A 15,947-nucleotide genomic window follows, 5' to 3' on the forward strand; every position below is an offset into this window, starting at 1 on the left:
ACCAGCTGGGTTGAGGTGTAGGATGTTATTTCCCAAAGCGTGTTCCTGAGAGGCCTGGTGGCCCCACAGCTACCCCCACAAAAAACAGTGTGTCAAATAAATTTTAGAAATCCACAAGATACCCCCAGTCTTCCATTTACAAGTTTATGTGCAGGTTAGCATATGAAAGACAAGGTGGCCCCCGGAATGGTATCCGTGTGTAAGGGACAGGCACCGCCCCATCCTGAAAAAAGTGTGCAAAGGACTTGGGGACATACCACATTTGGAGAGGGCCAGTACCCACTCAAGCAGAACATTTTGCTTTTTCTTTCTTTTACCAAACAGCCCTCTCTGTTCTTATCAAGCTTGGGGAATGTCAGTTGAGCAGTGGCACGGTGGGAAGGGCTGAGCATCGGCGTTTGGGGGCTGAAAGTGCTCAGTGGTCTGTGTTCTGAGATCGTGGCTCACATGGTGCCCTCAGAAGCCATTGTGAGTCTTATCTGCCAGGGCACAGAGGCTGGCAGTAGGGAATTCAGCAACAGGCGAGGACAAAAACTCACTGCCTGTGGCTGGACAATGGTGAATTTCTGAGCACATTTTTACTCTCCTCTTGGTCTTGAATAGGCTTTCTGTCTCACAGTGATGAGCCACTATTCCTCAGCTGCCCATTTGCTTTTTGCGAGCAGTTATCCATTTTCCATGTTTTCCTTTTGTTTTAAGAGGGTAGTTCCCAGGGCCATTTTAGGAGTGGACATGGCTCCACATGCCAGAAGCCTAGCCAACAGTGTAGTTTTGAGTCCGCCTCTTCCTCTTCCTGGACACTTCCCTGTTCCTCACACTGGGGCACATTTGGGCTCCAGGAGGTTTGGAGGACATAATTGCCCTGCAGGTATAATTCCTTAGAGAACAAAAGAATTTTGAAACTACCCCCCCAACACACACACACACACACACACACACACACACACACACACGGGCAACTGAAAGGAAAATAATTCCAATTGTTGAATTTAAAGAGAAAAACTGTTTCACTAGTCAGTTGAATTATAGTTAGTTGAAATGTTAGGCATTTGTTCCAAAAGGAAGACTAAGCAGTGGTATCAAGGAGAGTGGCTCTGATGAGAAGGTATTTGTTTTGTAAATATTTGTGGCTATGATTGGGCGTTGGTGTGTGTGTTTTCTCCTTTTCTGAAGCACATCACACCCATTTCTGGAAAGAAATAGATCTGTAACTCATAAGTCCCACATCATATCTCCAACATGGCACGCACCATTATTTGCCTGGACACCTCACTTATCAGTGCAGAAGGGCAGAAAGATCCAGCACCAGAAGGTTGGACTTGAATCCTAGGTCTTCTAACAGGAGGGTAACCTTCCTTCATCCTCCAGTCCCTCATCCTCAAAGCAAGAACTGTCGGAGGATTAACCGTAATAGCTACCATTTATGACACATTTACATTACCACCACCTCTGCTGCTAAGCAATTTCCATAAATTTCCTCATTTTCCTCCCAACATCCAGTGAGATCTTCTACCTCTGGACTAGGAAGGGCTTTCCAAGCACAATGCCTTCAACGACACTTCAGAGAAAGCAAGCTATTGACTTAACTACATTAACACTTAGATTTAAACTCAAAAAAGGACTAACGTGCTTAATATAAAAATTTCAAAACTTTAGATCTTTATAGAAAAATAAGCAAAGCTAGAATTCAGAGAAATGCAAGTACAGTAACTAAAAAAAGTCTAAATATTATCACTGCTAATCAAAGAAATAACATAAAAGAATACCACTTTTTGCCTATCAAATTAAAAATAACAGCATTTTTTTCCAGTGAAAATAATTCAGCATTAGCCAGGATGTAGTGAAAGCCACACCCTTTTATGTTGCTGGTGGGCATGTAAATTGGAACAGCTTTTCTCTAGAGCAATGTGACAAAATGTGTCAAGAGCTTCCACAAATGTTCACACTCAGTTGATCTGGTAATTCCACATCCAGGAACTTATCCTGAGGAAATAATCAGACACGTGGGCAGGGATTTATGTAAAAAATGCTAACTTCTGTGTTATTTTTCATTGGATACAGCCCAAATGACTAACAATAGAAGGTAACTCCATAGGACAGAATGATATACAACCATTAAAAATTGCGTTTTAAAGAATATTAAATGATATGAGGGAATTTTCAGAATGAATAAACAATATGATCCCAGTTTTATAAAAAGGAACAAATACATAAAAAGCTAAAAAGAGCTATCCCCAAAAACCCAAATGTTAGCAGTGATCTGTGTCTAAGGGGTGGGATTATGGGTCATATATTATTTACACTTCTCTTGATTTGTTCAGTGGGATCCAGAGAGAGAGAGAGAAGGGAAGTGTGAGAGAGTGTGTATTATAAGACAGTCCTCTTCAACTGGTCATGAAATATCCAAGTATGGAGAATTGTAATTAATGTCAATAGAAATATTTTTAAGACCTTCTCCAGTATCGATAGCTCTAGTGGACCAAGTAAATCCGGAAAGATAGACATGGAATCAAGGGTGTGTTCACACATTCACCACTGGGATAGGTATTTTCTTCAAATAAAACCTCTGCCCGGCTAATGTTGAGCACCAGCATATTGTTGAACATTAGTCATTAACATTCATGTTACCTGCTGATTTTCTTTTTGGATATTCAATTTCACTCAAGTTTTCTGACTGTAAAGATTATTGGGTGAAAATTTCTTTTGTATTTTATATGAATTAAGAGATAGTTTCACTAACTACACTAAATCTGCACGGCAGATATTAGGATTTTGAAATGAACTTACAGAGATGTCAAATGATATCAAATGGTTGTGTTTTGGCAGAACCATCACAAGTACCAGCCTGCATATTTGGGAGGGTGGGTGGCTTTAATTAAATAAATTTAATAAAACTAAAAGCCTTCTTGCTCTCCTTTACAACCTTATGGTTACTTTGTTGTGCTAGGCCAGCAACAATGTATCAGCATCGCATCTGTCACTATAGTCTTATAGTCACTATAGACCCACAGTCTTCTGTGGGGCCCTACTGTACACACACACCCATACACTATAGCTCTTGAGCATGACACAGCTCCAGTTGGGACATGCCAAAATGGAGGGCTATCCAAATCAATAGATACAGATATAATCCATAAGTGTGAGAGTCGAAAGAATGCTATGGTTTCCAAGAATTAAAAAATGTTAGGGAAAAGGAGAACAGAGATGAGCTGTCCTTGAACTAGAAGTTCGCAAACCTATTAAAACTAAAAATCTGCTGCTGGAGCCTGGGATGTGTATTTTACACTTGATCTTAGCCAAAGTCCAAGAAGCTATGGGAATGTGTGTTTTAAAAGGCTGCGGGAAATTGGGAAATTCTGACACGAACTGTGGAAGCTGGCAACTGAGAACCACTGTCTCAGCAGCACTGTGCTGTCATGTATTTTATTCTACTCTGTTGATTATGGGGCCCCCCCAGCCCCTGGCTGTGGAGCTCATGAAATGTAGCTAGTGTGACCTAGGAATTGAACTTTTAATTAACTAATTTTTCATCTAAGTGTAAATAGCCACATGTGGTTGATAACCACCATGTTAGAGCAGCCTTAACCTATAGTACACCGCCTTCACTTGGGGGTGAAAAGAGACCCTTCCAACAGGTTGTGCGTCTCGTCACTGCCACAGTATGCTCGGATGATAGCTCAGAGCTTTCATGTGTAACTTCTGGGTTCTGTGGCAGCAGCTGTGGCTCCAGAACCTCCTATGGGAAGAATCAAGGGCCATCTTGCCTTCCGTAGCCACGCTCAATCATGTGAGCTGCTTTGGGTAATAAAATTTGCTCATCGTCTTCAGCCCCCGCTCAGAACATCGAAGGTGCTTCTCCCATCTTCCGTCATCCCACAGAACAGATAACCAAACTCTCGTTCTCACCCCAGGATTTCTCACTCATTATATTTTTTTCGTAGTTGTTTTATTTTTAACTAAGGAAACCATTTCTAATCTTCTCCCATGTTGTTTAAAGGGTATAAAAGTTCAGCACGGTGAGTTTTTATGGGACTTTTATGGGAAGCCAAGTGTTGTAAACATATCCAAATTATCACAGTAGTATAGTTTCCCACATCCTTTTGCTACGCACACTGACCCTGATTTCCCTTCAAAATATGAAACAGGTGGGCCCAATTAGAATTCTCCAGCTATTCCAGTCCATATGTTAGGGTTCTGAACCCGATGAGATCAGGAGACCTCTTGAACCAAGACTGTAAGCTAGGTGCAGGCAGGGGCTGCGATCATCCAGCCTGGGCTGGGTCCCACATTGTAATGTGGCACCTGCCATCTCCTAGAGGCTCGGTGCGTATTGGCTGAATGAATTAATATTCTTGCAATAGAGAAAGTGGGCCAAAGAGACGATATACAGAAGAGAGAAGACAAGATCCTGGGAAAGGCCACATTTGGGATAAAGGTGATTTGATTTGGGACAAAGTGCTTATCCTCCACAACTTTACTCTTACGTGCTGTCAAATCTAGCAGGTAAGAAGAAGAAAGATTACAGCACCCAAAAATCTAATTCTCTTCCGGTGACCAACATTTAGTACCACCATGGTGATTTCCTAGACCCGTGATCGTGAAAGGCTCTGAAGAACTGAAATTGCTTGAGGAGGTGAAACCAGGAATGATTGGGTGAATTTGAGCTCTTCATAATTCACATGCTCTTGTGCTGTGGTCTATTGGTGTTTCCTCTGAGGTTGCAGTTCTAAGAAACTTAGCAGTTAGACAGGCTATGGCTGTGATGTATCTGCCCGCTTATCAGCATTTTTTATTTTCCTGAAATTTTAGGCACAGAAAAATGAGAGAGAATCTATCCGACAGAAGTTGGCACTTGGAAGTTTCTTTGATGATGGCCCAGGAATTTATACCAGCTGTAGCAAAAGTGGGAAGCCAAGCCTTTCCTCTCGGTGAGTGTTCTTTTGAGTTGATTTTCTGATATGTCCCTAATGGATTTTGTCATCTGACTATACGTTTAATAAAAGATATCTTTTAAACCCTTGAGTATTTTTCCCCATAATACTACCACTTTATTTGGATTCTAGACAGCCCCCTCCCCACCTGTTGGGTTTGCTTTTTGCTTTTTAGTTTTCGCCTAGCCACTTGAGGTCATATTTCTATATTTCATTTTTTTTTCCTAAGCACAATTCTGATTTTGCACTTTGATGGGGAAACCAAGCCACACTCTTAATCGAGCCAACTGATGCTTAGAGAAGTGTGGCAGACCACCAGAATTCCCATTAAGCAGTCCCAAAGCATCCAGCATCCCCCCCCCAGCCCCCGATGCATTTGATTGCAATGAATACTGGTAACTGAAAAATACAATTCCCACTTTGATCATTCGATGTTTATTACAGTACACTTAACCTGTCCTCCAGGCATTTTTCCTTAATCTTAATTTATTTCAGGATATCATTGCTCATTTATTATAATTTATTTCAGGATACCATTGGTCATTTGCATAGCTTTTAATTCCAGTTAAAACATTAAAATTATAATTTTACCTAGAAAACAGGGCTGTAGACTAGAGCTTCCCAAACTTTAATATGCATATGAATCACTCCCTGTATAAATACTGGCTGTATTTACCATGTTAAGCCAGGTGTGGAAGACACATGACAGTGTTCATGCATTTATTCAACCAACAGATTTCCACTCTCTCCTTCCTATGATGCCCAGAATTAGACACTTTAACGTCTATTTAAATCTATTCTGTCTGGCTTTCAGTAAACCTTGTATTTCAGTCTCATCCTCAGAGACTCATCTGAATCAGCAAAAATCAGAAAGCACACACACGCTCTCATATGTGCACATGTAGGAGTCACCGCTGCAGGTTCATACGTGGAGACAGGAGTTGCAGAATCACGGCATCTCATCCTCGGCTGGGTGCTAGTTGGGTCTCCTAGAATTCCCTCACTTTTCTCACGTGTCATTCCAGAGCTGGAAGGCCAGCCTTCCCTTTGCTGGAAAGCACCTCCTTCCCCTCCCTGTAGGATGTGGCAGGAGGAGCTCTGGCCCAGGGACCGGGAGACTGAGGATTAGTCCTAGTCAGTTTCTGATTTTGAGACTTTAACAATTTCATTGTACCATGCCTCAGTTTCTTTGTTTTTTGTAAAATGAGATTTGACCATATAGATCTCTACTGCTTTTCTCTAATATTCCAAAGCCCCCAAAAGTTTTCTTCTAGAAGCCCCATCTCTCTGCTCAGCAAAGTCACATTCATCTGGCCCAAATGGGAGGTTTTGTTTTTAAAATCAAAAGTTACACACACACATACACACATACGTGCATATAAGGCTCTGAAAATGGCATTAACAATAACTACAAGATGTATAATAACAACACAACACAAGAGTTACAGTCCCCTGTCCCATCTGTCTCTGTCTTGTGCCACTCTCCAGAAACAATAACTTTTAACTTTTAACACCAACTTTTAACGCCTTTTTAATAAAAGGTAATTTACCTATATATCTCTTATACGTCTCTAAGTAAAATGCCTATTTTCTTAGTCTTTATTTTAAATAACCATCTGCTGACCACCAACTATAGAAAATGACGATTCACATCTTCTGCAGCCTTCCCACAGACATGTCAATATAACTCCCCGTATTCTCCCTTTATAATTACTTCATAATCTGGGGTCAAACAACGGTTCATTGTTTACATTATTAAGATCATCGATTATTTACACTGAACCATGTAGTAAGCTGTGATTACTTGAGAAGCATCACTGTCTTGAAATGAGAACTGCCCCATTTTTTTCCCTTTGCCAGTCCATGGTTTTGACTGCTGTATTCTCTTCCGCTCTGTGAGTATATCACACTTCATTCAGCCACTCTTCTGACTATAGGCACTGAGTTGTTTCGGGGGTTTTGCTCTTGTAAACAGCACTGCTTATAAACACTCTTGAACATGTCTCCTGCTGCCCACGTGCAAGAGCTTCTCTTTGGTGCACACCTAGGAACAGAATTACTAGGAAAATACATGAATGTTCACATTCAGAAGATAACGCCAGAAGTGTTCTCCAGGGTGGTTGCAGCAAGTTACACTGTTACCAGCAAGGTTGCAGAGATCCTGTGGATCCATAAGTCTTTCTCACACTATATTGCTGATCCCTTTTACCTTTGTGTTAATTCAGTGGGTATTAAATAGTATTTCATTGTGTTTATTAGGCATCTTTGCTTCCCCTTCTGTGAAATGTCAATTTGGGTCTTACATCCAAATTTCTGTCGTATTCTTTATGCTTTTTAAAATTGTTTTATCAACATTCTTTTGTCATGATACTCATCCTTAATATGTTGTATGTATTGCAAATATCTCTTCCCAGGTTGTAGCCTGTCTTTTCACTTCCTCACTGTGTCTTTTATGACCAGAGTTCTTTTTATCAAATTTTCATAGTCCATGTTTTCTGTGTCTTGTACAAAAAGTCTTCTCCAGGGTCCAAAAGACATTAACCTAGATTTCCTACCAAGAGTTGAAAGTGATTTTTTAAAGTCTGTAATCAATCAGGAGTTGGTTTCTTGGTATGGTTATGGAGGAGATGTCTAATTTCATCTTTTTCCATTCACATGACCATTTTTTCCATCCTGTTTATTAGACAATCCCTCTTTTACTGATCTGACAGACCACTTTTGTATAAACTATACATTAATGAGAATACATTCTGTTTCGTTGGTTAGTGTTTCTATCCCTGCACCAATACCATATAGTCTGAATTACTGTAGCCTCAAAATAAGTCCTGATACCTGGACAGGCACGCAAGTCCCTCCCCTCTTTTTCTTCAGAAGTGTGCCACCTGTTTTTGCTTTTGTATTCTTCCATATCAACTTTAAATCATCTAATCAAGTGCTGCAAAATACTCTCTTGGGATTTTGACTAAAATTGTATTGAATCTATAGATCAACTCAGGGAAGAATGCCTTTTCACAATATTGTATCTCCCTACCCATCAACATGGCCTTTGTCTCCTTTATTTAGATCTTATTGAGTATCTCTTAATAAGGTTCGTAATTTCTCGTTTACAGATATTGTACGTCCTTTGTTGTATTTATTTCTAGGTACTTGGCATTCTGATATTATTTTAAGTTCTCTTTGATAATGTATTCTTGTTGTTTTGCTGCTGGTGAGCAGAAATACAGCTTAGTTTTTATACTAGCCTTAAATACATCCACTTCGTTATATTGTTCCTACTATTTGTCTGCCCTCCTATTACTTCTAATAAAGTTGTCTGTAGATTCTTTGGGATTTTTTAAATACTATTATCTGAAAAACAGCAGCTTTATTTATTGCTTTCCAATCCTCACGCCTCTGGTTTTTTTTCTTTTCTTGCATGTGTAGGGCCCTAATAAGGATTAAAAATGGTAGTAGTTGGAATCTTTAGCTCATTTCTCATATTAAATGAATACTTCTAGTGTTTCCTCATTGAGGATGATGTTAATTTTAGGTTTTCTTTAACGTCTCTCTTTATGAGTTAATTATATTCCCTTATATTCATAATTTGTAAAGAATTTTTATCATGACTAGATATATAACTATTACATGCTTTTTCTGCATCTGTTGAGATCATTATAGGATTACCTCTGTTAATCTCTTACTGAATTACATGTACAGATTTTTAAAATATTGAACAATCCTTGCATACCTAGTATAAAGCAAAATTGGTTGAATTTTTTTCAGACACTATTGAATTTTATTTATATTTTGTTTAGGATTAGTACACTTATATTCATGAGTGACATGGGTCTGCTGTATTCTTTTCTTATGGTATTTTTTTCTTGTTTTTGTATCAGGGCAATGCTGGCTTAAAAATTAGTTGGCTACGAATGATACATTATATGTTAAAAAGAAAAAAAAAGAAGATAGTAGGAAGGGAAAAATGAAGAGGGGGAAGTCGGAGGGGGAGACGAACCATGAGGAGAGACTATGGACTCTGAGAAACAAACTGAGGGTTCTAGAGGGGAGGGGGGTGGGGGGACGGGTTAGCCTGGTGATGGGTATTAAAGAGGGCACGTACTGCATGGGGCACTGGGTGTTATACGCAAACAATGAATCTTGGAACACTGCATCAAAAACCAATGATGTAATGTATGGTGATTAACATCACATAATAAAATAAAATTTTAAAAAATTAGTTGGTTACATTATTACATAATGTCTAAGAAAAGTCTGCATAATATTAGAATATGCTATTTCTCACCTGTATAACTCTCATGCCTGGTATTTACTTTGTGTGTTTGCTTTAACTGTTTCCAGTTTTTAGATGGTGTTAAGATTGTACATGCTTCTTATTTCTTCTTAAGTCAGTTCTGGTGGGTTGTATTTTTCTTTTTTTTTTTTTTTTAAAGATTTTATTTATTTATTTGACAGAGAGAGACACAGCTAGAGAGGGAACACAAGCAGGGGGAGTGGGAGAGGGAGAAGCAGGCTTCCCAGGGAGCAGGGAGCCCGATGTGGGACTCGATCCCAGGACCCCGGGATCACGACCGGAGCCGAAGGCAGACGCTTAACGACTGAGCCACCCAGGCACCCCGGGTTGTATTTTTCTAAAAATTTGTCCCACTCCGTTTAAGTTTTCAAAAATTTTTGAAATGATGCTTTCTCATTTTACAGTAGGTATTGATTATAGGTAAATTGTTTAAAATGTTTTCTTCTGATTTCTACATTGTCCATGATGTTTTCTGAGTTTATTTTTGTTTGTTTTGATTTCTGCCCATCAACAATTAAGTGTAAAATGCTAAATACTGTAAGTGAACTCTGTGGTTGGGGCTTGGTGACATACATTGTTTCCTCCGAGAGACCTTCCCTGACCTCCCAGTTAAGAAGTAAACACCCACCATGCCTATCACTTTCTCTCCTCTTACCTGGCTTATCTTCTTACCCTAATTTGCTTTCCTCTGTGGTCCTTACCACTACCTAATACTGTATTACATATATATTTTTTCTTTTTTTGATTCATTCTTTGTCTTTGTCTAGCACTAAAATATGGGCTACAAGAGAGCAGGTCTATCTTGTTCTCCACCATAACTATTGACTAACTAGTGCCTAATACAGGGATGCCTGGGTGGCTCAGTTGGTTAAGCGACTGACTCTTGATTTTGGCCCAGGTCCTGATCTCAGGGTCCTGGGCTCTAGCCCTGTGTCGGGCTCCATGCTTGGTGGGGAGTCTGCTTGAGGATTCTCTCTCCCTCCCTCTCCCCTCTCCCCCTGCTCCAGTGCTCGCTCTCTCTCTCTCAAATAAATAAATCTTTAAAAAAAATAAAAATAATTACTGCCTAATACATAGTCACTAAAGATTTTTTGAATTTTGTTGAATTAAGGAATTGTGAACTTCCCCTTAGAATGGTCAAATAAAAATGCAACTGTTTCATTAGGGTGCCTCCAAATAAAAGTATGTAAAGGTCTTTTCTTTTGGACTCTTAAGTTGCCACCAAGAACTCTCCAACCTCATCCTGAGGGGTTTTAAGCCTGGCTGCCAGTATTATAAGGCTCTAACAGGGAAATGGTTGAAGGTTCATCATGTAGAATGTTATTTAATTCCTTTGATGTCAGTAAAGGCCCTCCATTTGATACTTCAGCTGTGCTGAGTGTGCCCCTTTTCAGAACTCCCCTGGTTCAACCTCTCAAGATAGTTTCCTCGTTCTCCCAGGCCACAGTGGACAGGGCAAACTGAGGGTCTGGGTAGTCCTTTCAGTCGCTCAGTCAGTCTTTCTTTGTGTGCAGTCCCAGCCTACTCCCCGGCCTGCAGGTGTACCTGAGCATGTCTGGACTCTACAGTGCTCATGTATGTATTTCCTCCCCCAGCCATCCCTGCAAGCACCCAGCAAATTGAAATGTTAAGTCAAATACCTCTCACCCATCTGCATTTTATCTTCCAACATTTTTTCACACTCTCTTGTGTGCTATCGTCTCCTTTTCCACTTTCTTTGTCCCTAGAGGTTTATGCCTTCTTTCTTCCTTTAATATTATTTTACCAGGATTTCAGAAGAGAGACTAGACAAATACCTGTGTTCAGAATGCCATGTTGAACTAGAAGTCTCATGAAGGTTTGGGCCAGATGGCTTCCTGGAGGATGGTTTTCATTATTTCTAATAGCAGAAGTATTTTCTCAAATAAAATCCTGTGCAGAAACCCTGTGTGTAAAACCAAGCTGTCCTCCTGTGGTTTGGGAAGACAGAAGAAGGGGGTCTTTGATACCCCTGCCCTGAAAATGCCTCCCTGTCATTTCCCCTCAGTGCCCCTCCCCAGGCCTCCACCAGAGGGCCTCTCTCCAGCACTCCCTACACGCCCCCAAAGCCCACCTGAAACTCTTCAGGCAGAGCCAAATTTGAAAATCACTGAGTCATCTACCCCCGGTGTAGACACAGCTATCGAAACACATATGGATCTCACAGTAGCTTATAACAAGCTCCGCTTGTTGACTTGCCATAGGGAAGATTATTTATATCCTGTTTTTTCAGATGTTTTCATCTCCACATTCTGGGATGAGATCATCCTCGGTGAGAACACGGTGACTTTTTGGATACCCTTTAGGATGATGGCTAATGATGAGACTTAATGTCTCTAAGAAATACCACTTTATCCCTGTAAATGGAAAGTGTGCAAAGACTGATTGTCATTTCCCCTTGTCAGTAATAATGTAAGAGAAAAGCCTCAGGAAATGTTCAGTTGCGATTGTGTAACCCACATTTGCCATCCCTATTAGAATTAATTTTTTTCTAATGTATTGCAATCCCTGAAATTCTTCATTGAGCCAGAAATACCTCACCTCTTACTTACAAAAGCACTTGAGGGATGTTAGAACTTGGAAGTCCATTAATATGGTGCTCCAGAATGCACGAGAGTACATGTGCTGAATTATTAAATCATCAGAACCAGGTAAATCTTTTTTGACTGTATGACTCCAAAGAGCTCAGTGCTGAATTTTAAATGAGGCCGAGGACTTAAAATTAATTGGCCAAGCAATGGATTCTGAGGTGCTGAGCTTACTTTTAAGACGAGATGTCCCCAAGTAAGTGGGACCTTTGGCAAAATCATGCAGTTCTATTTATGTATTTTAAGGAAGGTGCATTCACCTGTAAAAATTATCTTCATACACACTGTGTGAGAAATTGTGAAGTAACATAAGGGTCTTCTGGGAAGACATGTATGAGCTGTTCCTGTGAGTGTAAGTGCCTCTAAGTTGCCCTTTGGGTTTTAGCCCCACTGAATTTTTCTAATTGATGCTGTCTCCCAAAGCACTTTTTAAAAAGAGTGACAAGCTGTTAAATGTAAGCAAGGCTTATAATAATTCCATAAAGACATTTCATGCCTAATACTGCAGCAAAAGAAATTTTGATATTGCTTCATAACTCAACTAATTAAATTTGACTTACACTGAAATACAGCAAATATAGGAGGTGCCATTTGTTCTTCAGAACATGCTAATCCACACATAATCAGCCTTTTCGAACTGAGACTATATGACCTTTGTTATTTTTCCCTGTTTAGAAATGTTTCGGCGAAAGCTTTAAGAAAGCTTACAAAGAAAGGAGAAGAGTGAATCACCTACTGTACTTTTGAAATAGGTTTCTAAGAAATATCCAGTGTAGTCATGTTCTTGAAAAAAAAATACTCCTTTTCTCTTAATACTAGTATCATACTTTCCTATAAACTATTTTTTTCATTGACCAAATTAATCTTGAATTGCCGTAATATTTGGGATTCTGAGTTGGTACAGCTCAGTGTTATTAAAGGCCTGGAGCCAGCTTGGCTGCTGTGGGAGCACAGACAGAGCGGTCACTGTAATAGACAGCGGGGAGACCTTTCATTTTTCAGACATTACAACCTGATCTGATGTGGAGAAAACGTCTGTGGCCTCCTCCATTCTCCTCACCTCAGACTAACCATAAAATAAACCTGACTCTTCCCTCTGTTCTTACCTTACCCCAAGATAGATTTTTATTTACATACATATTCATATAAATATAAATACAGTCCTTTTCATGAAGTATACAGCGGGAAGGTGGAACCTAGAAGAGGCTAAACCCTTCTCTCTAAACACTGTAAATATTATGAGAAACAGAAATTCCCCCAGAGAGCTTTTGAGCAGCTGGTTTGAATAATGATTACTGTTTACGCATCTCAACCCTTCCAACATCCCCGAATCGGAACCCATTTCTTTGTTATTCTTATAGGTTTCTTGGTGAATGGCTGAGATAAGACCAATCATAGATACCTACCCCCTTCTCTTGGGTTTGGGCTGGGGATGGAGGCTGGGGAGGCATCCAGCCCAGGGAGTTGTATCAACTGGACAGATAACAGTGATGGAGAGAACCTGTAAAGAAACTGGATTCACAGGAGCTTTGACTATGAGCAATTGGGAATCTGCATATACATAGCCACAGAATCCCAAGTTGAACCAGCATCATTTTGCCAGGAAAGTAAATCATCCTTTTGTCTCTAACAGTAATAATTTTTGCATTATTTCCTGGAGAAAGAAGCAGCGTAGTCCTGTACACCCAGCATGGGTGAGGAAAGAGGTAATCCCATTTCAACGCAATGAAATTTGCTTTCCGTGGCATCTCTCTTGAAGTAATAGGTACATACTGTAGCAACCTATTTATAACATGCAACATATCTTTTAAACTTCATATTAATCTCATACACGTGTACCAATAATTTGCTTAGAAACCCTTCGTGTAATTCCAAGATACATGTCATTGTAAATGGTAGTTTACAAATTATTTTTTTTACGCTGTTTGAAAAACAATTAGGTAATCCATAGGAAACCTGTCATTTTTTTATGTCCTCCTCCAAGGATTACCTCTACTGTTCTAAAATAGCACAAAATTTTAAAAGTAAAGCAAGATTTGAAGTGGATCTTTTGGGGAGTCATAAGATTAAAATGGCGAAACAAATTTAATTATATAAGCAATTCTTCTCTCTCACAAACCTGAAAGAAAAGCAAAATGGTATTTGAGAAATTTTCTTTGTCTAATAAATAGCCTCACTTTACAATAATGCCAATGACCCCAGTTTAATTAGGTGCAATTAATTTTGTGCGAGCGAAAGCTGACATCTTGCTAGAGGCAAAACCAGCTGTTCTGTACCCTGTCTTACGAATTTTTTTATTATCACCAGTGAGAATTCAATTGTTGGAGCTGTTGCAAAAGGGTGGGAAGCAGGGAGGATAAGGCCACAGGGCTCCATTTTATATTTAAAAATGGCTCCAGTGGACAGCTAAATGTTTAATTAAAAGAGCTTCTAGGAATGATTTTTCATTGGCGCATCATCTCTGACAAGTGATCATGACTTTATTACTGCTGTTCGCACTCCCTTTGGACACTGTGTCTGGACCCATGCAGCTCATATGAAGACCGTGTTCCTTTGAGAGTTCACAAAAGCATTCGTTGCTACGAGAAAACACTCCCACTGACTGCAAGTGTGCTGTGTCATCTGGAGGTTTAACACAGTCCTTTTGTTCAATCTTGGAAAATTTCCGTGCCCCTCAGATTCCTCTCGTCCAGATTATCACATGCATTAAAAACCCATGGAAGATATTTTGAAAACCCCCTGCCACCACCATTCCACATGCCTCCTTAACACTTAGGGTTTTTATTTTAGTGATTGAAAGAAGCCTTCTAGACTTATTTGGATATATACTTTTATCACCTGTGTCTTGTACATATTAAAAAAAGAAGAAAAAGTAAAATATGTTGGTTAAGATAGTCTGAAACCCTCTTCACGTTCAGACTCCAACTCTCCATTTAACCACTTTGCCTCCGAGTTGTCAGTCTTCGCGTTTCCCCCACAGCGTCCCCCTCTGTGCCATCAGGAGATGCTGTGCATCACCTTCCAAGCCACCGGCCTTGTTCTGCAGGTTTGGATGCTGGAGCTTTGTTGTTCTTATCAGAAGGCATGAATACCTGAACTATCAGATCCCACCTCTTCATGAGTGGTCCTTAACTGGTTTGTTGGCTGAGGGGGTGACAGCTCAATGAAAGTCATGCCACCAGCCGCTGAGGTGGCTCAGATTGTGAGACACCTGTCTTTAAAGATGGCAAAATATGAACAACCACGCTTCATAGAATCAATGAAATTCAATAGATCTACGTTCTTTTGAATGCGTATAATTCAAATGACCACAAATTAAATCATGAAAAAGAATGTCTTTGGGGGGGCGCCTGGGTGGCTCAGTCGGTTAAACGGCTGCCTTTGGCTCGGGTCATGATCCCAGGGTCCTGGGATCGAGCCCCGCATCGGGCTCCCTGCTCGGCGGGGAGCCTGCTTCTCCCTCTCCTGCTCCCCCTGCTTGCTCTCTCTGTGTCAAATAAATAATAATAAAAATCTTAAAAAAAAAAAAAGAATGTCTTTGGGATAAAGCTTACTCTGCAACCAAGCTTGAGTGATAGCCCAGCTTTTTTAAAACATGAATATAAAAAGTGGTGAAAACAGGATTCAGTGTACAAGAGAGTAAAAGAATTTGCACTTGAGATTGTCATCAAATCCAGTCATACCGCTCAAAAGCATGCACAGGCACTGACTCGCCAACTGCCATATCTTTACCCCCGACACATGAACATTACCATCGGTCCGGAAGCAACAAGCATTTCTTCATCTCCAGCAGCTGAAATTCATCTGTATTTATTTGTAACAGGTCAGACAAATACAAGTTTAAACTCTGGGCTGAGAGGAGTAAATAAGCAGGCTGGCTTTAAAAAACACAGATATTTAAAGGTATATCAATTACTTCCGAGTCTACAATCTACTGCAGATCTGAGCAGGGAGAACAGGATTGAGACTGGGCCTGGAAGGGATGTCAACATTTGATAAGAGAGTCCATCTCCAGAAATGTTCGCTTAAAAGAACACGGTTCTTGCCGCCCTCCAAGAGGATCTCCCGCCCCAAGCCCCTTGCCAAAACCAAAAGGCCAGCCTGACTCATAGGTGAGTC

At 40.2% G+C, this 15,947-nt stretch overlaps 1 protein-coding gene across 8 annotated transcripts in view; it reads left to right on the forward strand.

Moving 5' to 3' along the window:
* LOC113916508 (schwannomin-interacting protein 1) overlaps positions 1–15,947 on the forward strand; it is an 854,544-nt gene that overhangs the window by 820,995 nt on the left and 17,602 nt on the right. For all 8 annotated transcript variants that reach the window (XM_027582977.1, XM_027582979.1, XM_027582978.1 and 5 more), the window contains one exon: positions 4,810–4,928. In XM_027582977.1, the coding sequence (XP_027438778.1) occupies positions 4,810–4,928 (119 nt within the window). The remainder of the gene's footprint in view (positions 1–4,809; positions 4,929–15,947) is intronic.

This window comes from Zalophus californianus, chromosome 1 (genome assembly GCF_009762305.2).
Source record: "Zalophus californianus isolate mZalCal1 chromosome 1, mZalCal1.pri.v2, whole genome shotgun sequence".
NCBI classification, from domain to species: domain Eukaryota; kingdom Metazoa; phylum Chordata; class Mammalia; order Carnivora; family Otariidae; genus Zalophus; species Zalophus californianus.